This window comes from Muscardinus avellanarius (assembly GCF_963383645.1).
Source record: "Muscardinus avellanarius genome assembly, chromosome: 3".
NCBI classification, from domain to species: domain Eukaryota; kingdom Metazoa; phylum Chordata; class Mammalia; order Rodentia; family Gliridae; genus Muscardinus; species Muscardinus avellanarius.
In genome coordinates, this window is record NC_137788.1 from 49132750 (window position 1) to 49159072 (window position 26323).

The following is a 26323-nucleotide window of genomic DNA, read 5'->3' on the forward strand; positions in this document are numbered from 1 at the left end:
CTGATCGAACTGAATTCATGCCAGTGACAGAAAATGCCAGCCTTTCAGACACCAGAGTAGGTTCAACACTGGCCCCAAACAGGTATTGGCAGGCCCTAACCTGTTGATTCTGTGAATGTGACTATCTTTGGAAAGATCTTTGCAGATGTAATTAAGGATCTTGAGATGAGATGATCATCCTGGGTTATTCAGCTAGGTCCTAAATACAATGACAAGTCTTCTTAGAAGGGACACAGAGCAGAAGACCATGTGAAGGCAGAGTACAGAGAAGGCATTACAAGGCAGGAAAAGGTGACGGCCCCTACATGTTGGGCCCACACCTCCCAAAAATAAAATTTCTGTAGTTGTGAGCACCAAGTTTGTGATAATTTATTATAGCAGCCTCAGGAAACTAAAACAGAAAATTAGGAAGAATTTTCTCCAAGGTACACAGCTCTTCATCAGCAGATTCCTTCCATGGCTGGTCCTTGGAGAGAAACACCTCCAACACTGTGATGCCAGCCTCTGACACATAGAGGTACCCTGGCCCTGCCTCTGCAGATGCCCGATTACTGAATATGGGGTTGAGAACCACAGCATTGAGAGGGGGGAGTTTACTCTTTCAAAATTGTATTAATATTCACTCCAAAATACAGAAGGGAAACTAAATGAACTAGACCCCAACTTAAAAGCTGAACTCTGAGTTCTGTCTCTTCCATGGGCCTCCCAAAGTCTTCCATGCTATAATGTCTGGAAGAGTGGGGGTTGGGGAAACAATTAAATAAAAGAGTTGGTTTTAACTACAGACACCCCAACTCCCCATAGGATTTAGAAAAACATTTATAATTCCAGAAAGCTGAAGTAAATATTTAATACTTGATTCTTAATCCATAAATATTTACACATAGGCGTTTTTCCATGTTCGACAAGCCCACCAGAGGGTTTGCACTTTAAGCCAGTGTGACTAATGAAACCTTACAAGTCCCTATCCCAACACAAGGAGCAGCCATTTCTTCAAGAGCTGTGATGCAGGAACAGACTGCATGCACCTGGGTTGAGCCATGAACAACAAGAACTGATGAGAGATTTTTCACTAGGTGCAACCCTGAGTAGGAGAAAGAACAATTGCAAAGAAGGCAGAAGCAAAGAGCTGCTGCTGCAAGTGAGGACTTCCTAAGGTTGCTGCAGTATTTCCTATCCGTTGACTTTATGGCAATTAACATTTAAAACGGGCTTCCAGCCATGCATGGTGATGCACACCTGTAATTTCAGTATGAGGGAGTCTAAAACAGGCCAGTCTCAGCAATTTGGCAAGACCCTGTTTCAAAGTAAAAAATAAAATGGTTCTGGGAGTATAGCTTAGTGGTGGGGTGTCTCTGGAGTCAACCCCCAGGTACGGTGTGGCATGCCTGTAATCCAAGTACTTGAGAGGCTGGGACATGAAGATCACAGATTCGAAACCAGCCTCAGCAATTCAGCAAGATTCTCAACAACTTAGTGAGGTCCTATTTCAAAATAAAAAAAATCAGATACTGCAGGGGGTGTAACTCAAAGGCAAAATGCCCGTGGGTACAATCTCCAGTACCAAAAGATAAATAAAAATAAAAGTCATAAAATAAATGGGGTTTCCAATATGGCTGTACTGATATAATGGCACTAAGAAGTCTAGGAGACGCTCTGAATTCTCCTTTAGGAATCTTGAAATCATACTGGCTGTCTCTCAACTTATCCATTCTGTCAAGTTATGTAGTCTTCTTAATTATATTTATTTTAGTAAGTGTGCAACATCTAGTAGAATCTGAAAAATGACAAGATTAGGTTCCTCCCTTGAGAGGTTCATTCTTCTCTTCCTAGATGATTTCTAACAAAACAAGAGCTGTCACCCTTTTAATCCCTACTATGTGCAAGGCCATTGGTCAGTTTCCACACAAGTACCATCTCTACTTCTAAATCTTGATTGTATGGGTGAATTGAGAAACTGCAATTGAAGCTGCTTGTCTAAAGTCCTATGTCGTGTACATTATGGAGCCAGGTTTTGAACACAAAGGTTCCCACAGGGACCAGTCAGGCTAACTGAGCACTTGCTTGCTATTCAAGGAGCAAATTTATGTGAGAAACACAGAGGCCATGGGAAGACTGAAAAGCTATAAAACCAGGGGAACATGAAGGGATTAGTGAGAGCAGAAAGCTGCTACCAGCCCTGGGAGTAAACCAACAAAAGATGGTGTGATCAGAGCCCAGCCTGGACACTGGGCTATGTTGGTGTCACTCTGGGGGCCAAAGCTAGGGGAAGGGGGCTGCTGCCAGGAGATGGATTCTCACAGGAGACTCAGCTACTGTCAGAGCTAACAGTAATACCAGATTAAGAAGGAGAAACTGGCTACTCCCTTTGCCACAACTTCTGGTCTCACACCAGGGCTGCCTGCTGGCCGGTGGTAGGTACCCCAAGCCCATCAGCAGCACAGTACAGGAAAATAGATTTTGTGGGTGTGGGCTCCCAGGATACACAGAGCACTGTCCATCACAATGGATAATGAACCAGATCAAAACAAGCGAGGAATCAGTCTTCCAGATCTGCCCTACATATTGGCTTTTTCTCTTGCAAGTGGAAGGATGCTCTCTTAACAGAAGGAGCTGGCGTCTAGTCTTGAAGATGCACTTGTTCACACTGTGGTCTCAAGTGAGCCACATGACCCCCAACCTGTTTCTCAAAAAGTACCCTGCAGCTGTTATGTCCTGCCCAGCCCACTAGCAGAGCTGATAGCAGGGTAAGGATGGCAAGTGTAAGAGGGCTTTGCCCACCCTCCCTCCTGTGAGGCCATCTGTCAGTATGTCCAGGATACTTCTGCTTACATGAGCCTATGGACAGGTTTTCTTTAGCTTTCAACACAGAATATCCAGATTTACCCCCTACAGACACACACACACACACACACACACACACACACTCACACTCACACACACTCACACACACACTCCTTTCACCCTCGCATGTTGAGATGCCTCTCGCCCTACCCCAGCTATCCTGCTCAGCTTGTTCCTTCCTGAGTGTATTATCCAGACACCAGAAAAGGTCTCACATCAGGGAGTGGCTGACTGGGGGGAGAAGTAGGTTAGAGAGGACCGTGGTTGCTGCCTGGTAATCCTTTATAAATCACATATGGCAAAAGGTAGCAGACAATCATTTCTTGTGAGTGAGATAAGATCAAAGGATTAAGGGGGTTTTGGTAAAGAAGGCTTGGCGTTTGGTCATGAGAATTATAAAATTCAGTCTGCTGAAAGCAACCGCTTGCTAGGTGAAAGCCTGATAATATAGTCTGAGGTCCTCTGCAAAGGCCAAGTTCTTTCAGGGTGAATGCACAGGAAATACTGGTATGCCTGTCTGCCCTGAAAGCCCCTACCACACCCTAAGGCTGAAGATGAATCCCTCTCCAAGCCTGCCTCTTTCCTTCTGCAGAATGCTTTGGGAATTGGCTGGGCATTATCTGAGCCCTAAAATTCTTCTAATGGTGATGACATCATCTATCTTTTCCTGAGCCCTGAGCTCATGCCAGACATTCAAATGCTGCAAGTACCATATTATCCTCTCTTTTCTTCTTTACTTTTCTTTTTCTTTTCTTCTTTCTTCATAGTACTAGCATCAAACCCAGGAGTAATCTTCCTCTTACCCCCTTGTAATTTTTTTTTTAAACAAGGTGTCACTAGGCTGCTGAGAGTCTTACTATGTTGCTGAGGCTGTCCTCAAACCTGCAATCCTCTCATCTCAGCCTCTCAAATACTAGAAGTGTGTACCACGACATCTGGCTCATTATTTCTTCTAAGAGCACTGTAAGAAGAGGAAATTATTTCCTTTCAACAGGATGTGGGTATGGATCGATTTATTTTTTTCCACTAGTTATAAAAGTTACTGAGAATAGCTATTTGCTGAGTACTTCCTATGTGCCAGGCACTGTGCTAAGAGCTTCAGAGCTGAGCCTCAAACCACAAGAGGTATTGCTCTTCCCAAAAAGAAACATGGACCAGAGACTGGAAAAGAAAGCAAATGGATCATTTTCACTTACTATGTTAAGAGTCAAGACTCAAATTTTCGTCTCTTTCCTGAGAGCTCTTAGATACTATTCATCAACTGTTCATTCATTTATTCAACAAATATTTATTAGACACCTGCCATGTACCAGGCACTGGTGTGGGTCCCAGTGATACTGCTATGAACACAAGTGTGTCCTTGCAGAGTGGATATTTTTTTTTTTTTTTGGTGGTACTGGGGTTCCTGGAAGCCCTTCTACCTCCGGGCTACACTCCCAGAGCTATTTTATACATTTTATTTGGAAACAGGGTCTCTTAAGCCAGCGTGGCTGGCTTTGAACCTGCGCGATCCTCCTGTCTCTGCCTCCCAAGCATGGGGATTACAAGAGTGTGCCACCACGCCCGGCTTAGAGTGGATATTCTTAATGTGGCATCACAGTCTGCTGGGAGAGACTCTTCCACCACTTTTCACTGAGAACTGATTAGTGGATTAGTGCTGGGCACCTTGAGTGGTCACATCATGCTGATCCTATGTGTAAAGATGAGGACTCCAACTCGGGCCTATCGGGGATGTCTTGCCTGTGCTGTCTCTGTGCTTCAGAGCATCAGCTCTAACAGGCATTATCTGGGTTGAGGAGGCAGTGTGATATGAACCCAGGCTTACAAACATTTTTGCTCCAAAATCTTTAGGTCAGTCACCCAAAGTAAACTGAACAGTGGAAAAACTAAAGCGAAGAGCCTCTGTGAGTCACTCCCCCTGAAAGGTTAAACCTGACACCATTGTGCTGGCTTAAGCAGCTTAAAAGATGCAGCCAAAGTGCTGAGTGAACAGGTGCCAGCTCAGCTCATTAAGTCCCCAAAGTTTTCATCTTTCCCAGGCTAATTGGCATTAATGCATGGGGCGCCGGATAGCTATTAAGTGGGTAGCAGCCGCAGGCTCTTTAAGATTCAAAACCTAAAGGAGTTTGGGATCAAAGACACAGAACATGACTGTACATGAAAAGCCACCATGGGAGCGCTGCTTCTGTCCTCAAGGATGTTTACTGCACTGGGGGAGGGGGCACTGGATTCTGGCAGGATGATTATTTCGTGTTGCCACCAGGAAGACCTTCTTGTCACACACTGTAACTCTTTGTCTTGCTGAGACTCAGTCCTGTAAACATTTACTGAACATCTACTTGGTGGCAGGCACTGGGTTACAGGTGGGCTCATGAAGAGAAGCTGGATCCCTTCCTGACCTCAGGCCAGGGAGATAGACAGGTGAGGAGGAGAGCTACTGCAGCAACTGCCAGCTCAGGATCCAAGAATCCCGGGGCAGGAGGGGCTCACAATCTCTCTGGCTTGTCTAGGAGAAGTGACATCTAGACCTAGGTTGGATCATTCTGGTAGGTGTGCTTGTACAGCTATCCTCTAGACACCAACAATACAGACAGTAATAACTACTGAGATATTATATGTCCATAACATATGTGGTACAGGGGTTTGAATGCAGGGACATTTTAGCTCCTCCAAAATATACCCTCAGCCCTCCTTTTTTTGTTTTTGAAATGGGATCTCTCAGGTTGCTGAGAGCCTTGCTATATTGCTGAGGCTGTCCTCAAACCTGTGATTCTCCTGTCTCAGCTTTCTAATACTGAGATTATGACACAAAGCCCAGCTGTGAATATCTTATAGTAGGTGTATGTGTGTGTGTGTGTGTGTGTGTGTGTGTGTGTGTGTGTTATTCAAGATAAACCCCAGGGACATTCTACATCTTAACTACGCCCCCAGCCCTATTTTATTTTTTAGTTCAAAACAAGCTCTCACTAAGTTGCTGTAGCTGGCCTCAAACCTATGATCATCCTATCTCAGCTTTGTATGTGCTGGGATTACAGGTGTGCACCCTACGCCTGGCTTGTGCCTTGAGTAGACCAGAGGTGGCTGCGGTGAGAGTTTGGCTGAGCTTCACAGAGGTTCTCTGTCAAGAATCTGGAACTGGGACCTGTGACTCTGTCTTGTTTGAAATCTTGAACTGAGAAGCCAGGGAAGCTGGTCTTTAGAACGCCAAATCAGGTATATTAAAACAAACAAACAAACAAAGCAAAAAGCAGATGCTCCATAGAGATTCCTAGGAATAGCAACAGTGACTGCTCTTCAGGGCAGATGCCAGGTCCTGGGAATACTCAGCCTTCCAGGCTGCTGCTTTCATGAGTAGGTTCTGTTCCAAGCAACTGCATGACTCCAGAGGAAAGCCCATGTCAGGCTGAGCAGAGAACTTCAAAGCAGCAGTGTGCCTGAAAACCAAGACACCCTGCAGTAGTAAGCTGTAACCTCCTGGGGGCAGGGACAGGGAAGGTACAGCTGACACCTCCCACTCTCAGTACAAAGCCAGGCAGCCCTGGACACAGGCACCAGGCAGGCACATGCTACTCTCTGAATCCCGAGAGCCAGCCACACTCAGTTTTCTCATCTTATCAATAGCAGTAAGCTAGTACTTCACCATATCTGTGCCAACCAGTGTGCCAAGGGACTTATGTCCATTATTATTATTATTATTTTTTTGGTTAGATTAATGTCTTTGAGAGATGGGTCCTACAACTTCCATTTTACATGTTAGGAAATAGAGATATAGAGGATTTAAAGTTGTCCAAGTTCACACAGCTTAAGAAATACATGGCAGAACAACTTGTAACCATGAGGACAGCCATATCGTCACTAAGCTATGTGACAGTGAGCAGAATTTATTTAAACAAGATCTTATACATGCTGGTGGCCCAAAGTTGTTTAAGAGACAAGGCTCCTCTGGGTAGTAGAGGGATGGACATGCTTTTGTCTGTGACAAGGACAAGGGTACAAGAAGAACACCATAGATTCCTTCTTGGGTTGTCAACCTCATAGCTCCTTTCTATGTCTTCTTTCTCAGCCCTTGTGGACTAAAGGTGAAAATGTTCTGTGAATTACTAGATAACTAGCCAGAGAATCCAGGACCCCAGCTCCCACCAGCACTCCTTTATAACCTGTATTTGCCCACCTTTGCCTGTGTGATATAGGTAGGCATGAGGAAAGGAATCTAAATTCCTAGTTTCTACCAGGTGGTGGCAAGTTGGAGAAAAAGTGATGTCTCATGGCAACTTCTAACATTCAGGTGTAGTTTTTATCAGTGTTTTCAATATTGGGGGTCATGAGAATTCATCTATAATTCTCTCAGAGCAAGAAGAGAACTGACACAGAGCCCCAGCTGCTGCTATCAGATATCTACTTCCACATCTGCACAAGGATCTCATCCCACAGGCCATGGCCAGCCTCAGACTGAACCTGGCAGGACCTTTCTTGGGAGGCAAGGGACTCCCCTGATGAGTGACTTTGGCTCATGGACACTGGTATAGTTTGAAATATCCCCGGACCACCTCACTCACTCTCGAGGCAGCCATGTTCAGTGGTAGGACTCTAAGTGTACTGGAGAGTAGACCGTGTGTGTGTGTGTGTGTGTGTGTGTGTGTGTGTGTGTGTGAGAGAGAGAGAGAGAGAGAGAAGAGAAGAAGAGAAGAGAGAGAGAGAATGTGTGTGTGTGTGTGTGGGAGAGAGAGAGAGAGAGAGAGAAGAGAAGAAGAGAAGAGAGAGAGAGAATGTGTGTGTGTGTGTGGGAGAGAGAGAGAGAGAGAGAGAGAGAGAGAGAGAGAAGAGAGAGAGAGAGAATGTGTGTGTGTGTGTGTGTGTGTGTGTGTGCGCGTGCCCCCCCAATCTGGAGCACCAAGCTCTATCCGCCCCCCATACACTCTGGCCTTTTGCTTTCTCCCTGCATCCTGGCCATCATGGCCTAAGGACCTAGAGCCCAGGCTCCTGCACTGAAGTCTAAGATGCTTCACTAAGCTTTTTCCCCTTCCTTCCCTCTCCTTCACCCAGAGCAAACCTCTACTGTGGTCTGAAGTCTCCTTCCCCATTTTTTTCTTTCTCATAGACATAAGAAAGTGTTCTCACCTCCTGTATCTGACTAGAATTACACCAGCCCTTAACTGCCCTGTATTCAATTGACACTTGAGCCTGCAGAGCAGAGACTAAATGAAAAAAAAAAAAAAAGACTTTGAAGCTCCTGTTATAAATGGAAAAATCTGTGTAGTTTTGATTCACATCTCCCTGACTGCTAATGATGTTGAACTTTTTTCATGTATCTATTGATCATTTGTATCTTCTCTTTTGTGAACTGTCTATTCAATTCAGTTGCCCATTTCTTGAGTGGGTTATTTGTTTTTCTAGAGTAAATTTTTAAAATTATTTTTATATTCTAGATATTAGACCTCTATCAAAGGGAAAGCTGGTAAAGATCTTCTTCCATTCTGTAGGCTTTCTCTTTAGAATCTTGATGATTTCCTTTGGTGTCAGAAACTTTTTTGTTTGTTTTAATTTCCTGAGCTTTGGGGGTATTGTTGAGGAAGTTTCTACCTGTGCTTATATGCTGAAGTATTGAACCCATGCATTCCTCTAGCAGCTTCATAGACTCCAGTCTAACTTCCAGGTCTTTGATTTATCTCAAGTGAATTTCTGTGCAGGGTGAGAGATAAGGATTTAGTTCCATTTTTCTACAAGTGGATAGCCAGTTTTTCCAGCACCATTTACTGAAAAGCCTATTTTTTCTTCCGCATATGTATTTGGCCCCTTTGTCGAAGATTAACTGACTGTAAGTGTGTGGGTTGGTTTCCATATCTTCTACTTTGTTCCATTGGTCTGTGTGCCTGTTTCTGTGCAAATATCATGCTGTTTTAATTACTAAAGCTTTGTAGTTCAATTTTAAGCCATGAATTGTGATGCCTTCTGCATATCAAAACTACACTGAGATTCCACCTAATCCCAATCAGAATGGCAATAATAAAGAAGCCAAATAATAAGTATTGGTGATGGTATGGGAAAATAGGCACTTTTCTACATTGTTGGTGGGATTGCAAACTAGTCCAGCCACCATAGAGATCAGTGTGAGGAGTCCTTAGAAAACTGGGAATGGATCTACCATATGAACTGGACATATTACTACTATGTATCTTTCCAAAGGGGTTGAAACCAGAGAACTACAATAATATATGCATACCCATGTTCATAGCAGCATAATTCACAATAGCCAAACTCTGAAACCAACCTAGGTGTTCATCAAAAGAGGAATGGTTTACAAAATAATGGGAAATACACACAATAGAATTTTACTCAGCAGTAAAGAAAAGCAAAATTACATCATTTGCAAGAAAATGGAAGGACATGGAGAACATTATGTTAAGTGAGATTAGTCAATCACAGAGAGTAAAGGGTCTTATGTTTTTCTTAATGTGCAAGATAGGGTGTAATTGGGATAAAAGAGAGACTCCAGATGATGGGGAGAAACCTCAGAGGAGCCAGGGAAGAGATATAAAAGTAGGGACAGAGGAAGACTTGGGTTCATTAATAAAAATAATACCATAGACTATGTGTATACATGTGAATATATACCAATGTCAATCTGGGTACTCTGTATTGGGAGAAAGGGAAATGGGAGGGGGACACTAAGAACATGTGCATATATGTCATTGTCAACATGGTTTACATTATGATGTAACACTATAATGCACCAATAAAAACACAAAAAAGAAATAAATGGGAAAATCTCATACAATGGATACAGTGGGACCACTTTTAAATGTGGGTCTTCCAGAAGCAAACTTTATCCCATTAATTTTCATGACTGAAGATACTGAGTACCACAGGCATTTTCTGAAATGTACCAACCTCTGGAGCCGGCTTCAGAAGGATTTCAGAGATGATTTCACCCATCGCAATGGATAATCCTTCAGCTTTGAAATGGAAGATCATAAAGCTTTGCCAATCGACTCTGATCCCAGAGAAAATGGACCGATAAATGAAGATGATATCAAGGTTTAAAGTCACCTCTTCTAACCCAATCTGCTAAAAATTAAAACTCAGCAAGGCATAGTGAGAAGGCTTTCAACTTGTCATTCTTATAAAACAGATACCAAGCAGACCCCAAATTCTCTCTCTGAAAATAAAATTTGAGGCTAGCATGGTAGACAATGGCCTAAGTCAGAAGCTGGAGCTCCATCTTGCTTGGTCTTAGGTTCCAAGATAGGTATCTTGCATGTATTATAGTTTCCTCTTAGAAATCCAGATGATAACCTTAATGCATTAGGACAAACATACAGGAGAATGGGATCTGGTGAATAGTAAGTGTTTAATAAATATTGAGCATCACGATTTTACTAGTAGCATATTACTGTTGGGTTTTTTTATGCAGATTCACCAAGATAAAAGCACCTGGCATATTCCAGGCCCTTGGTGAACAGTTTATTTCTTCTGGTTCTAAGCCATGGCTTTAAAGACTTAAAAAGAAAGTGACTAATGCAAGTTCCCCCCTTAAAAGGCAAGGGAAAGCTAAGAGGAGGAAGAAAACTAATGTTTAAGTAAGATCTGAGATAAGGTGTTTGTCTCCATTTCCTTTCAAGATCTTTATTGCATTTTTTTTTTTGTTTGAAAGCAAGTAGTTCTGATTTTTCTGATGGATATGTGTGCTGTTCTCTCAAGAAGATAAAGAGAGAGAACGAGATACAGAGAATATAAAACCACATACCCACAAGCAATGATGGATGCCAAGGACAGAAAATTTCCAGTAGACCTGGTCTATAAATTGTCATTTAAATTTGCAATTTAAAAACACTGTCTGACTTTTTGATTTAGCTGACTGTATATGAGAGACAAATAATGGAATCCTAATAAGCAATGTTTAAATGACATCTCCAGTCTCCCAGACAGAGAGGGCGGCAGCAGAATTCTAAGAAGAGAAAATAAATCTACCAAGAATAGGAAAGACAACCAGAACTAAATAGTTGCACTAATCACTTGATGACAGATATCAGGAAAATGTATTTGGGGCTGTTTAAAATTCAAGTCCTTAAGAAACAAAGAGTAGGTTACTGGCTAAAAATCCTTAAAGTCATTGTGGGGGGACAAAACCAACCTTGATTTTTATTTTTCATCACATTAAATCAGATGAACCAAAAAATCAAGGCACCAGGACAACATATTAAAGTTGATAAGCCAAGGTTAAAAGATTTGAACTGCAAAAAGCACTGAAGCTCACAGACATCTGTTGGCAAAACTTAATTCCAATGCTTAACTAGAGTGGTAGATCCCACAAAGGGAGCCCACTCCAGAGTCTCAATTTCTCCTCACTGCAGGAGAACAAGTTAGGATCTCCCCTAGGCCACAAGATATACAAGACAAATACTGTATCAGCTCAAGGATGAAAAGAAAAACCATCAACTACTAAAAACAGTTGATTTTGAAATAGACTGTTGAAAAATGGGAGTAATGGCAGAAGAGTTGAGAAAAAGATTATATCAGAAAAGAATAATCATTTTATAAATTACCTGTAAAGTTTTAGGATAGGGAATAGCTTAAATTTTGAGGTTTAGAGAAAAACCAATGGAGAACTAAATATGCAGTAGGATCAGATTAGACTGCATATCTTTGCATGTTTATTTTCATATATTCATGTTCATGGAAAAGAAAGGGGCATTGAAAGAAATTCTACCTGAGAATTAACTCTGCTCTCTGAGGGCCAGAGCATGACTGCAGAATCTTGCAGATAGTGCTGGAGGCAGCCAGTAGAATTGACCAGAATTGGCAAATTACACAAAATTTATTTGCAATCTATAACACTGAGAGCAGGAGGAGAAACCACAAAAAATCATTAATTCAAAACCTAATGAAAAACTAATGGAATATAAATTACTGATTCTAAAAATATATAGGACAAAAGCCAAAGACTTATCTAAGGCATTCTATTTTAAATAAATGCTTAATGAACATATAATATGTACCTGATCTCATGTATGTTATGACATGAATGAAATATGATATAATTTGAAGGCGTTTTTATTCTAGAAGAAGGAGAAGCAAGTTATTGGTCAGGGTTTCGATCTTCTAGTATTTCCTTCACTGAAGGATAGGGTAGGATTTGTTTTGCCAAGGAGGGATGCAAATTAAATAGAGAGTTTCTATAATGGTAGAGGATAATTAGAAAAGACCTGAACCCCAAGATTATTTTTAAAACTCATAGATATTGGACATCTTGGATCTTTGGTTATTTCTGCCATGAGATTTTTAAATAAGTGAAACAAATTATAATTATTTCTGGTTTGGCCATCTTTCCTATTGTATCTATGAATTTCTCGGGCCTAGGAGTTGTACACAATCTTCTGTGCCTAGCATTCTGACTGCTTTTATAAAATGCTCAAAACTCAATTAAAAATAAAGAAGGAAAGAAAGAAGAAAAGGAACTCAGACAACTCTAATCATCATGCAGCCCTAAGCAAAATGGTGCTTGAAAATTTCTTATTTGACTAGCATATCTTGCTCACTGACTATGTGTTGAAGGCTACAAGAGGCATTCAGGTATTTTATATCATACTGTTCTGAACTCTAAGGAAAAAGTCATTTACTAGAAGCTATTATGGTCAACAAAGCATAGACTCTGAAATCAGTGTTGAGGTTCAAATCCTAACTGCAGGTTTCTAGCTATGGCCAATGTCACTGAACCTCTGGCCCCATGTTTTAACCTACACATGTGAAAATAGAATGAAAGTATATTTTTTAAATGCCTGGCACATGAGTCTTCTTCTCTGTTTGAAAATAGTTTTATGTCTTACAAACTTATACTATATACTTTTTACTATTTAATTACAACCGTGGCCTGAACAAAAGCCATTGGGTACTAGCTAAAATAGCAAAAATATTTCTTGAAGCAAATGCTAAAAGAGACCTTAGCAAGTTGCATATTTTGCACCTGCTTTCAGGCATCAAGCTACCTTCCCTAAGTCCAACCTGATTTCCACTCATGGTTATCCATCACTGCTTCAGCACGACAACCAATGTCTTTAACACATGCTTCCGCATTGCTGTTAATAAGGGATATGGGGATGATCATTTTCCCAATGATAGGGGTCCTGATCCTTTTTAGGATCACATAATAAGAACATTTTTCATTGTTGGAGATAATTCCCCTTCCCGTGCACATTTGTCAAAGGCAGTTTCCAACAGTCCCGTACATCATCCTGAAATACATGATAAGATTCAGGTGTGCTATTCATCATCTACTTGGCTTCTTCCAATGCAAGTTCCCGACTGGCTTTTCTTGCCTCTCTTTTTTAACAATCGGGATACAAGTTTCACCTAGAGCAATACTGCCAGGCACAGGAGGTGAAAGACTCAAATGGCAATGGCCCCAAATCTGAGGGAAGAGAATCTGCAGTGATGATATATAGATTATATCATGTAATCTATAGCTACCGCTTTGCAATAGGAACCAGAGCCCTATGAACTGAACTTTTGCTAAAGTTTTGGTAGCCACTATTGGAAAACAGTAGTGAAAATATCCTGTGCATTGGGTCCTTTAGATCAGATTTTTAAAAATTCCATTTATATGATGGGTCACCTTGAATATATTCTGATGAGTTCGTTTCCTCATCTGCAATATGGTAGGATTATCAAACTCACAATTCTCTTATGAAGATTTTAAGTTATTTTATTTTCTGCCTGACATTGAGTAGCCACATCATTAAACATCATTTCCCCACTGAAAATAATAATTTCTTCCTCTCAGCTTTGAGAGGATGTAAGGATAAAAAGACTTAGTTCCTGTCATCAAATCAGTTTAATACAACCAAAGAGGGAAGAAAGGTATTGTTATAGCCTAGATTTAAAATCCCTAAAATTTAAAAATCCCTAAAATCTCATGTTTTGAAATGCAACAAGTGTCATAGGTAGGGCAATGCTAGATGAGATGTCTCACTGGGTAGTATGGTCTTGGGGACTATATATGTCTGCAGGTCTTGCTCTCTCTCTCCCTCTCTCTCTCTCTTCCTCTCTCTCTCTATCTCTCTTTCACACACTCTTTCTCTCACTCTTGTTCTCTCTCCCTCTTTTCAGCCACTATGATGTGAGAGCCATCTCCCTCTGCCCTACTGTGGCCACAGAGCCAGCCCTGGCCCTATGGACTGAAACCTCTAAAATCATTAGCCTCAACAAACCTCTTATTCTTCTAAGTTGTTCTTGTTAGGTATTTTAATCGTGTATAAGTGTAATTCTAATAGAAAGTAAGAAGTGAGAGCTTTATCTGGGGTAAAAACAGTATGCTGAGAATCACAGAGGAGAGTCACAAGAAGAAGAGGGACACTAGAGAGGAGCTTTATGCAGTGCTACATGAGAGGTGTCTCAGAGGATTAGGTGGGCCCTGACAAGAAAAAAAAAAGACAGGAGGATGACTTCTGGGCTGTGAGGAGAGGTGATACAAACTTATACATACTGCAGGAGAACCACACAGCTTGATGTGTTTGAATATGCCAGATGCATACAAGAAACATGAAACATTTGCTGCAATGGTGAGTGAACAAAAACTGCAGGGTTCTTCAAGGCTTAGGTTCTATCTTACAGCACTGACTTCGTGTTGCTTCTCTAACTTCTTGCACTCCTCATCTGTAAACTTGAGAATCATCTACCTCAAAGGGTTGTTCCAAGTGAAAAGATATATGTAGATGCAAAGGTTTAAGAACACTGTCTTAAGCAGGGTGTGGTGGCACACACTTGTAATCTCAGCTTTCGGGAGGCTGAGACAGGAGGATGGTGATTTGCAGACAGCCTCCACTACTTAGTGAGGCTCTTCTCAGTGAGACCCTGTTTCAAAATAAGGAATAAAAAATAGGGCTGGGGGTGTATCTCAGAGGTAGAATGCCCCTGTCTTCCATCCCCAGTACCACACACACACAAAAAGAACACTGTCTTGTATTTTGTAATTAACGACCCTAATCACTAGCATCCACATCTTCATTTCTGGTAGAGGGATTCCAAAGTGGGCTGATAATCTTCATAGACTGAGGAATTTGCAAAATTTCCTGGGCTGCACTTTTGGAGTGCTTGTCCCAAAATAAAATCTAAAAATGATGTTATCCTCTAGTATACATTTCAGTTTGAACACCATCAAAATCCTTCACCTACCCCTTTTGTTCATATCTAGGAAACAGAGGAATTGGCATCATCCTTAGTAGAAAGATGTTTTCTTGTCAATAACGTGAAGCCTCACATGTGATGGGCTTCACAGGCCACAGAACAGAGAAGCGCCAGTGCTCCCCAGACTTCCTAACCACATACTCTTTCCTGCCTTCCTTTCTCTCGCTGGTGAGGCCACCTCAGCCTAAAGGTTCTACTACTGAAAACTGTAGTAAGATGTCCTCCAGTGTAGGTATGATTTGGTATTTGGTAAGAGGACACATCATTCAGTAAGAGACTCTAAGTCTGGGCTCAGAAAGAACTAGGTGCAAAAGGGTTCCTGTCCTTACAGGTGGTGTGACCTTGAGCAAGGTGCTTATCTCTCTGAGCCTGGGTTATCTCTCATATAAAGTGGGAATACTTGTCTAAAGGCTGTTTTCAAGCTTAAATTGAAAAAACATGGACACCTGGGTGTGTGGTCAACAGGCATCAGCTCCTCTTCTGCCTCTACCACCACCCCCTTGATGGACTGTGCAGACACACTTGGTCTTTCTTACAGCAGCTATACACTGCCCATCCTAGAAGGTATGGTACAACAGGAGAGAGCTGCTAAAATTCCAGCACACCTGGGCCCACTGTCTGCTTAGCAAACTCAAATGCCTAATAAAGCCCCATACTCTGGGTCATTTGCTGATTATTTGCAAAGACAAGATTCTCCAACTCTGACAAGGAACACACACTTAACCTGACTCAGAGCTATATCAGGGACCGAAGGGCTCATGTGAAGGGCTTTGTTCTTCCAAACATCAAAATTCAGGCCCTGCCACTGCCAGAGGCAGCACGCTGAGCTTAATGAAGCAGTGGGATGAACTAATATGGCAAATCTTATAGCTCTTACTACCAATATGGCCCACATCACGCTAAATTATGGCACCAGACATGATTGGACACACATTACAACAGGAGAGGCAGCCTGCTGAATGGTAGGAATTTCGATTGCCTTCAGAATAAGAATCTCAAGAGATTATCTTCGGGGAGATGCTTGTGCCTTTTGAAATTTTCTTTTCTCCTTGTGCAAATCATAAAATGTGTTCTCCTGCATGCTTTATGATAATCCAACAAGCATGTCCTAAGCACATACTATGTGCCAAGTTCTGTGCTAGGACCTCAGCTAATGGCAGAGACATAAAAATAAAAATGAAAAATCTTAAGAGAAATGAAGCAAGTGTGATTATTTCAGTAGGTACAAGATGCCATGGGGCCCTCCCCAGATCCAGAGAAGTCTGGAGGAGCTCTTTAGCCCTAAATTCATTCACCTGTAGATTCTACAAACACTGCTGTACACCTACATCTTTCAACATCAGTGCTTAGTGGTAGAAGTGACTAAAAAAAATAGAACTCCCAGACTAGTTAGGGAAAAGAGGAGTAAAAATACACATAAATTAATTACTGTATTATTAATATGAGGTGCTTTGAGAGCACATAAGGTGGTAGGAGTAGATTGCAATGGTTCACCAGAACGTTTCTGGATATAGCAACATCTAGCTTGTAATTAAAGAAAAAGAATAAAGGAAAATATACTCCTGGGAGAAGAAAAAGCATGTACAAAACACCAAGTGTGAAAAAAACAACAGTAAGGGATAGGGAACTGAAATTAATTCACTTATGCCACAGGGTACAGTTATGAAGAATGGGAAGAGATGTGCCCAGAAAGCTAAGGAAAGGTCAAGCGGGACGTGGCCTCTTAGAAGCTAAGATAAGCAGACTCTATCTTGAAAACAGTGGCCTGATCAAATCCTCACATTAGTGAGCACTAGGCAAGGTAGCCTGGAGATGGATAATATTAAAAGCTTCTAGACTATTTAAGAGGGTATAGAATGATTCTGATGAGAGATGAAGATAGCCTTTTTAAATTTTTCTTTGAAGAAGGGCAGTGAGGAGAGAAAGAATGAGCGGGTTGGAAAGAGGTGTAGGAGGTCAGATGAACTGATAGTCAGTGATTGATAAACCGAGGGCACTAGTGGGCTAAAATGTTAAGGATGGTTACTGAGTGTTGAAGTGTAACCAGGCATAGCCAACTGACGAGCGTAAGAGTGATGAGCCGAGGTGAGGGAGCCGTTGCACGGGAGCCAGAGGTGCGTCCTGGGAGCTAAAGGTCAGTGTGGCTCAATCTCAGGAGGCAGAGATGGAGACAGTGTCAAGGGACTTGGTGAGTTTTCCTATGGGCTGTTCTGCTGAGGTTATAGAACAGATTCAAGGAGGAAGGAAGGGGTAAAGGGGGGCTAGAGAAGGCCTAAATTCTTGCCAAGGAATAGGTAAGAATGAGGTCTTGAACCAACATTCCAATTATTCCTGAAATGAGTTTGTCTTCAGGGAATGACCTCACTGAGAGTGGTGTTCTGTAATGAATTTAAGACCGTGTGGCCACAGAGAACAGAAGCCTCTTCCACTGCACATCATATGATCTGATAGTCAGCCTCACCATAAAGAACTGAGCTTCTCGGGACAAATACATAATTCCCTCTCCCCAAACCCTTCAGCCCGAGACCTTTACTGACCAATCTCACAGAAATTTATGTTTTCTTGTAATCAAATCCTTGATTTTGAATTTTTAAAGCCTGCAAATCAAAGTCAGTAGAGAATGATTAGCTCACCAAGATAAAAATCCCTGCCAGAACAAAATGGTGCCATAAATCTACATAATGTGACCAATCAGCTTCTATGCCTTTTCATCCCCAAATGAGTACAGCCCCTATAATTTTTCCCATCCCTCAACCCTCCAGCACAGAGCTGCGGGGCAAACCCACAGAATGCATTCAGGCAAAATAGTACAGGCTTTAGGGGCAGATCTTGCACACTATGCCTCTTGCAGACAAGCCATGCCACCTGAGGGAAGTCTCTCTCGATTTCTCTGGACATTATTTTCTCATGTATTCACTGGGGTGATGTAAGAGTTAATCTCATTAGGGGTAATTTATCTCAAATGCCCAGTATGCACGAAGATAAATTATTAATAAATATTTGTAACTTGACAACAAACTCAGTTTGCCTTTGTATTTCTGGCTTATGTTCTCAGTTATTTTTGGAAGAGGTATCCATTTGAAGATATTTCAGTTTCTTTCTTTCACTAACCACCCCATAAATCCTTGGTGAAAAAGGTACCTTCTACCTCCCTTGATGTCCAAAAGCACGAAGCCAAGTAAGTACAGCCTTGCAGGGTTGGTGGGAGTTGGAAAACAGGAAAAGAGACCCTTCTTCATTTGGATTCTACGCACAGCGTATTCTGCTAGGTATCTTATACTTGTGAGCTCATGGAATCCTCATTGCTATACTTTGATATAGTGCTAGACTTAACTTTATTTTACAAATAATAAATCTGAGGCTTAGAAAAATTAAGTAGTTAGCTCAAGATGCAGCAGTAGAAAGTGTTCTGAGCTTTGACTCAAAGTGAAGTTTATCCAATTTCAAAGCATGAGTTCTTTCTGGGGGTCTTCATTGTAAAGAACATTCAAACACACAGAGGGGTTAGTGGGGTTATCCCTAGTAGTATAAACATTTGAAATTTATTGAGTTGAAGGAGTTTAGCCTGGAAATAATTCCTGAGTTTTAACCTGGATCAGCCAATGACCAACTGAAGGACTGTCAGCAAGTCATTCTCTTCTTGAGACCTAATATTTAAGAACAATGCTTTATACTGCCTCCAAATGCTAATTCAAACTCCTCCTATGCATTTCATACTCTAGAGAATTTATTCATGTTTTGATGAATACATACTTTCAGGGTATTGTGCTACTAGTGTTTAATAAGGTAAATATTCACTTGATTTTTGTCAGAAAGGGAATACAAAAATTTTTCATAAGAACTTCCTTCAATATGATATTCAATATACTAAAAAAACTTTGGAATAAAAATACAGTGCATTTTATGAATAGTAATAGAGAATGAATAAAAATAGCAAAGAATAGAGGTAATCTATTTCTTCAGGGATGTATGAAGATGAAACTCAGAATGGCCTCACTCAACTAGAAGTTTCTAACTGCAGCATATACAGTCTAGAGTCTGAATCTCCTCCCCAGGTATTTCTCTCTTGGCCAGAACCTCAAGCACATGCTGGGCTTGTGACTGGGGCTGTGCAATATTTGTGGATAAAAAAATAAATAATTAGCTATGCTTCTCACATGCTTCAAATTTGGCCAAGCAAAAATTATTTCTACATGTATTTTATGGCCAAAGATACTGAAGCTCAAAATCAAAGGTGGTTTGGCTATAGATTGAAGTGGCTGGCCTAACATATGAGCAAAAGAACAGTCCCTTGACTGACTATGGGCTGTCCCTAGCCTCTGCAGGACAGTAACAGCAGGCAAAAATAATGATATATAAGCCTGATAGAAAAGACTCTTTTATCTGGGCACAACAGTGAATACCTGCAATCCTAGTACTTAGGAAGCTGAGACAGGAGGATTGTAGGTTGAGGTCATTCTCAGCAACTTAGCAAGACCATTAACAACTTAGTGAAACTCTGTTTCAACATAAAAAGTAAAAAGGGCCAAGATGTACTTTGGACAGAGAATGGCCCTGGGTTCAAACCCTAGTATTAAAAAAAGATTCATTTCTTGGGGGGAGGGGGTATGGGGATGAAACCCAGGGGCATTCGACCTCCCCTTGCCCTATTTTTGTGTGTGTGTGTGTGGTACTGTGGATGGAACCCAGAGGCATTCTACCTTCAAGCTGCATCCCCTGCCCTATTTTTTATTCTTATTTTTTGAAACTAAGCTGTGGAGGACCTCACTAAGTAGCTGAGGCTGTCCTCGAACCGCGATCCTCTAGTCTCAGCCTCTCGAATGCTGGGATTACAAGCATGAACCACCACGCCCGGCTAAAAAAAAAAAAAAAAAAAAAAAAAAAAAAGATTCTTTTAAAAAAATTATTCTCCCAGGGTCCTGAGGATCCAATGGGATAATGAATATACTTAGGAGCATTTTAGAAGTTCTTAAGTGGAAACCCGTTATTAACAGAAATTATTTCCTGGAGTTTAGTGACCAGTTGAGTAGTAAGGACCCTGAGTATGGCATTACCAGAACCATTCCTTAAATTAAATAACTAGGATCTTCTAAGAAACCTCCAGAAACCTCCAAAAGTCAGCACAGCTACTAAGGTAGAGAGCCAGAGTTCAAACTCAGTTTGCATACAGAGTTACACTCTGAAACAGAGGCATTATCAAGTGGCCACCAGCTTCACCAGGATCCCAGCAGCACCTTGATTCTTGGAGCCAAAATCCTCTATGGAGGAAATGACAAAAGTAAGCGTTAGTCATGTTGTTGTTTACTGATAGTCTTTGGGAACTCCTCAAATGCAGATATAAGGAGAGATACGCCTATTTGCAGGCAAATCAAGTAAATAGGGAGGCAATGGTGAACTATTCTTTCAAAGAGGAGAGAGAGCTATCACTACTAAGACAATCCCATGTTGCAAATCCTAAGCTATCTCTCCTCATGCTTCTAATTATATGCATCTGTGTGAGGGAACACTCACCTTTAAGGGTAAATCAAATTATACTCAGAGAGGCCAAGTATCTTGTCTCTGGTTACTCAGCAGTTAAGGAGAAGAGTTAGAATTAAAAATCAGGTCTGCCCAGCTCCAAAGCCAGGGCTTTTTCCACTACACTAAGCTACCAGATGGTGCTGATTGAAAAGCCACAGGCACTATCCCCCAAAATAACTGTGTCTGTTCACCATGGGACCAATTCCTCCACCACTGTCTTTAATTCAATCCTAATACTGGAATTACTAATGACAAAAATTACATCAACTGATTCTCTCCCTTTGATGGCAGATAATGAACCTGAAAATATACATTCTCTTTCTCTGGCCCTCCATCAAATTCCACTCCTGGAACAGGGACAGTTTGACAAGCTGTATGTGTAGTGACACAATCCAATAAAATGAAATGAAGAAAACAACTTTATTTTTCACTACTTCCATTCCTTATTTGAATTGTGAATACTCTGGTTAGATTTCATACACAGCCTGTCTAAAAACTCATTTTGTGATGAAATATGCCCCTATGTGACTTGTATTTGAAACTGCCTGGCTTGCTTTCAACAGCTGGGTTAAAGAAAGAAGGTGATAGGCTCTTGAGAAACTCTGAGAGGCCTCTTTTTTATGCCACTGCCACTCCTTCTTATAGCAAATAGCCCATGTTTCCAGGAATTTCTTTTCAAGAAATAAATTATGTGTCCCAGGAACCATCTAAATCATGGGGGGGGGCAGCTCTCTTCTACTCTATAATATCATATAATAATACAGGAAATGTACTTATGATACAATGTCAAATAACAAAGTAGAATGTAAAATTGTATAAATAATATGATCTCAACCATATATTATTCTAGAAAGTCCAAAATAGCATAGAATCTTAAGGGTAGCTATTTTTTTTTTAACATGGAATCATGCATTTCTTCATTTCACTAATAAGTACATATAGCTTTTAAATAAAATTACTAAAAAAGAAAATACTATTTTTCCAGAAAGAAGCCTAAATATTATTCAGTGTTTTCTTCCTATCAACATCTTTATACAAGAATATAACTTTAGCATCAGACACCAGGTTTTCCAAGAAAAGAAACTTTTATACTCATTTTTCTGATGATTATATATTTTAAAATTCTACCAAAACTAATCAAGCCCAGCAATGTACGTAAAATAGTACACTATGACCAAGTAATCGTTTACCCTTGAAATGAAGGTAGAAAATACATATCTCAAATACACCACAATAAAAATTTAAAAAGAAAAAAACATTTAAAATCATTTAAATAAGTACAGAAAACACAGCCAAATGCAAGCATAGAAAAAAGCTTTCTAGAAAATAATACATAAAAAGAAACTAATAGTCTTCAGTAAAAACTTAAATATCACATGTAAATGTAATTTAGAAGCATTTCCATTAATCCAAAAACAAGATAAGAATACTTACTACCATTAAATAGTGTATTGAAAGACCCAACCAATATATAAGATAGAAAATCAGGTACTTAAAAGACTGGAATAAAGATGCTTCGAAGCTTATTGCAGGTTCAATGTTGTCTCTATAGAAAGTCCAAGAAGAATTGAAAGAAGTATTACTAAAAGAATTTAACAACAGTATTATATTCAAGATTCATTAATATAGAAACTATTCCCTTTAAAGTTCTATTAATTGTGGCCAAGTTGGCAGCATTTATTTAGTATAATATTTATAATTCTATAGTCAAAAACTATAGAATAAGAAAAGATTGAATGGATGAAAAATATTGGAACTGTATAACAATATGCTAGGTGAAATTAGTCAAGGAAAGCAAGAAATCGGATGCTCTCCCTAACATGCAAAAGCTAGAGAGAACTCTAGACAAAGGAGGAAAAACATAGATGAGCAAATAAGGAGGCTTAACTGGGGGTGATGGGAGGGGGGAAGAGGGAAACCCCAGTGTGATGGTATTTGGAGATGGATCCACCGGTAATTTATTAGGGTTAGATGAGATTATGAGGGTCAGTCCTCATGTTAGTAATAGTGGCCAAATAAGAGACAAGAAAAAGAAAAGAGGTAGAGGTAGAGAGAAAGAGACAGATTAATTTTGCCTTCTTTGTTCTCCATGCAAGCCAGGAAGAGCATTCTCATTAGGAACAGAATTTGCTGGCATCGTGATCTTAGACTTCACAGCCTCCAGATCTATGAGATAAACATTTCTGCTGTTCAGCCACCCCATCTATGGTATTGTATCCCAAGCTGACAAGGCAGGATGAATGATGAAAGAAGAGAGAAGAGGAAGGAGTGTGTTAGTCAGCTCTTGGTGGTTGTGACCAAAGTATCTGACAAGAACAACTTAGAGGAAAAAAAGGTTTATTGGCTCAATTTCAGAGACTCAGTCCCTAGTCATCCAGGGCCAAGACATTTCACAGCAGCAAGAAGTGGAAAAAGAAAGCTTCCCAGCTTATGGCAGCTGGGAAGCAGAGGAAAATAAAATGACAGAAAAGGGCCAGAACAGGCAAAGTCCTCAAGGCCACACCCGCAGTGCGCTACTTTTTCCAACCATGCCCCTTCTCTGAATCTTGCTGCATTTGGAAGTATTCTTTGCACGCATGAGCTTTTAGCGGGACATTACATTACACATCTAAACCGTAATAGAAGAAATAAAGATAAGGAGGAGGAGGAGTGAAGAAAAGAGGAGGGGAAAAAGAAGAAAGAAGAGGAAAACAGTTAACCATTGTTAAATATTTAATATGTACCAAATATTTTATTTGCAGCATTTAATTAATCATTATAGTGAGTCTTTGAGGTCTGCAATATAATCATTCCATTTTATAGGACAGAATACTGAGGCTCAAAGAAGTTAAATAACCTTCTAAGGGCACATTCTGAAGAAGCGGTAACGGCCAGAATTTCAACCCAGGTCTGCATGTCCAGACTCCACAGTCTGAGCCACTCAAGAGAGGACATTCATTACATTTATTTTATGCTAATTTCAGAGCTTCTTAGGACATGAAGATAAGGAGGTTCTAAAAGGGTCATCTTTATGCTCCAGTCACCAAACCCCAGCTAAGCCAGTGTTCTGAAAAACTGAATCCTCTCTCTGGAATGCATTTGGTTTTGTAGGTTTAAATTAAAAGTGACAAATGCACACCACAATTTTTAATTCATTAAACAGTCAAGAGCATGGGTTTAGCGGAGAGCTTAAATTTGAAGCAAAAAATATAACTTGTCAATTTCTACTGAAAAGTGTTCGAATTCTAGTACGCAACCTGCTTCACAACCTTTTCTTCCTTGCCCCACACAGCAGTAATTCTCTCAAGACCTGTTCTCTCCACTTGCTTTCCTCTATTATTCTTAGACCATAAAGTATAAAAAAAATGAGGCTTACATTAATTTTAGGGAATAAAATAGACTGTTTTCAAAATATTTGTGTTTCTTTTGAAATATCAAAAGCAAAATTGATAGTCCTTCCTGGGTTTTGTCAGTCCAAGAGTTGCATATGTATTACATGTATGCCTTTTGCTTTGTAAACACTGTCACACAAATACTATCACCAAACAGGAAGAGGTAAGCACAGAGAGGTCTTGGAAAAATCACTGCCTATACCAAGTAACCAAGAGTCTCCTGGTTTGCAAAGCCCTATGGGCACATTTTCAGACCTCACAAAGAACTGTTTTATTATTCTATAACTGGGGATTGTACCCAAGGGCATTCTACCTCCAAGCTACACCCCCAGGATTTTTTAGTTTAGTTTTTTTTTTTTTTTTTTGAAACAAGGTCTCACTAAAATCGCTAAGGCTAGCCTCAAACCTATGATCCTCCTATCTTATCTTCCTAAGTAAGAGGGTTCTTTTAATCCTCCTCCACATAACTGAGAAGACCAAGGAAGGTAAGTGCTGAAACTACTGGGAGAAACATACACATACACACACACACACACACACACACACACACACACACACACTCGAAATGGCTTACTTCTAATTAAAACAGAAGGATACATTTACTGAAAAGTTGTTCATAAAGCCTTGGGACCAAATTTTCCAAAAGCATGAAAAGTGATAGAATTATTTTTCTATCACTGTAAGCCTGCCAGTCTTCATTGCCTGTTAGCTGTGTGCCTCCCGTCTGGCAAGGACCTTCTACGTGTTGAGGCTCAGCAGGTGAACAAGAGGCCTGCCTCTAAAGGAGTTTACAGTATAGTTGACCCACAGAAACACAGGGCACTTTTAATAAAGTGAGATATTAACACAGTGCTACCAGAACAAAACAAACAAAAGCAACTAAATTGGAAAGAAGGAAAGGTTCTCCCAGAAGGCTCCTCCACTAAAGTCAACTTGGAGAATGAGCAGGAATTCGTCTAGATGAAACACAGTGCAAGAGAAAGACGTCTGACAATAGTCCAGGAGTTCTCAAAGGCGGCATCTGGACCAACAGGACCAGCACCACTGAAGAACTTGCTGAAATGCAGTCTTGGGCTGCTCCACAGTTCCAGAATCAGAAACTCTGGGATGGGACTCAGAAATCTGTACTTGCATCAGCCCTCCTATAGACTGGTGCTGTTGGAGTCAGAGAAGTGCCATATGCAAGGGTAAACTGGAACAGACAGAATGCTACAAGTGTAAATAGGGATGAGGAGAGTTAGACATAGCCAGAAGCGCTTTGAATTCTATATAAAACAATTTCTGATTTTAGCTGGAGAATAATAGCCAATAAAATATGACGAGTATAAAACATACCAAATAACTTTTTAAAAATTTATACATCATAAAGATACTTTATCTCATTCCAGATTCGAAAAAACTCATTCCTACACAGAAAAGTAGGCATGAACAAGGAAGCAGATTCAGCCCTACCTTTCTTTCTGGAGTCTTTCTTGGCGCTGGTTTTCACAGCTACTTGAAGTTCTGTCTCAGTTGACATCCTACTTAATCCTTAGTCCACTTCACACAGATCCCGGGCCTCGGCCAGGCTCATTGAGGACTCCTCTCCAAGAGAAAGGCTCCTCCCTTCAGAAATGACACCCCAAGCTGCACATGTCATTCACTCTTCCGGAGTGCTGCAAATCAAGGCAAGAGAATGTTCAGAATAAGCAACTTTTTGAAGCCAAACTGAAATTATGGGGAGGGTAGAAAGGAAACATACAAAATCAAGATAGCCATGTTCTTCACATACAAACTGCGCATAGGATTTCATGAAACCATTGTTAGCAAAGAAAATGAGTGGCTCAACTGCAAGACTGCTCTCCAAACTAACTAGTTCAAAGTAGACTGCTAAGCTTTGATTTTTCAAAAGGGGCAAAACCCAACTCTTTGTTTCCCAGGTTCTTTATTGTCAAGCAATAGATGCCACCCAGAAAATATCACAAAGACATATATCCTGACCAGCCCCATCAAGACATTTCCAATGATAGGGCACCCATCCATCAGCCAGGCTTGATCAGAGCCTGGGCAGCTAAAGCAGATCATAGGGGAGTGACCTGTGTTCCGTCCTCACTGGCAGGCATCAGAGAGGACATGGAGTCGACACACAATTGGGCTCCAAGGGTAAGGTGACAAATGGGGCTGAGAAACTTTCCGGCAAGCCAATTTTTATGTCAGCCTTTTCCCTAGTGGTAAGAGCAGACAAGCATTTAATATGGGGAGAGAAAAGGAAAAAGAAAAGAATAGAAGCAGGCAGTTGCACAGTTCATTCATTCATTCTCTAATAAATAGCATTGCACAAGACTAGGTGCTATTAAGTTCAAATACTGCTAGAAGGAGACTAACGATAATTAGGATAACATGGCCACTTCAATCACAGCTAGGATTTA

The 26323-nt window shown here is 40.7% G+C and overlaps 1 protein-coding gene across 4 annotated transcripts in view; it reads right to left on the reverse strand.

Annotated features, from left to right (window-relative positions):
• The window catches only part of DAB1 (DAB adaptor protein 1), a gene marked incomplete at both ends in the record, with an annotated part of 283697 nt that extends 258263 nt beyond the window's left edge, over positions 1–25434 (reverse strand). For all 4 annotated transcript variants that reach the window (XM_080690673.1, XM_080690671.1, XM_080690672.1 and 1 more), the window contains one exon: positions 25368–25434. In XM_080690673.1, coding sequence (XP_080546799.1) covers positions 25368–25434 — 67 coding nt within the window. The remainder of the gene's footprint in view (positions 1–25367) is intronic.
• Between the last annotated feature and the right edge of the window lie 889 nt (positions 25435–26323).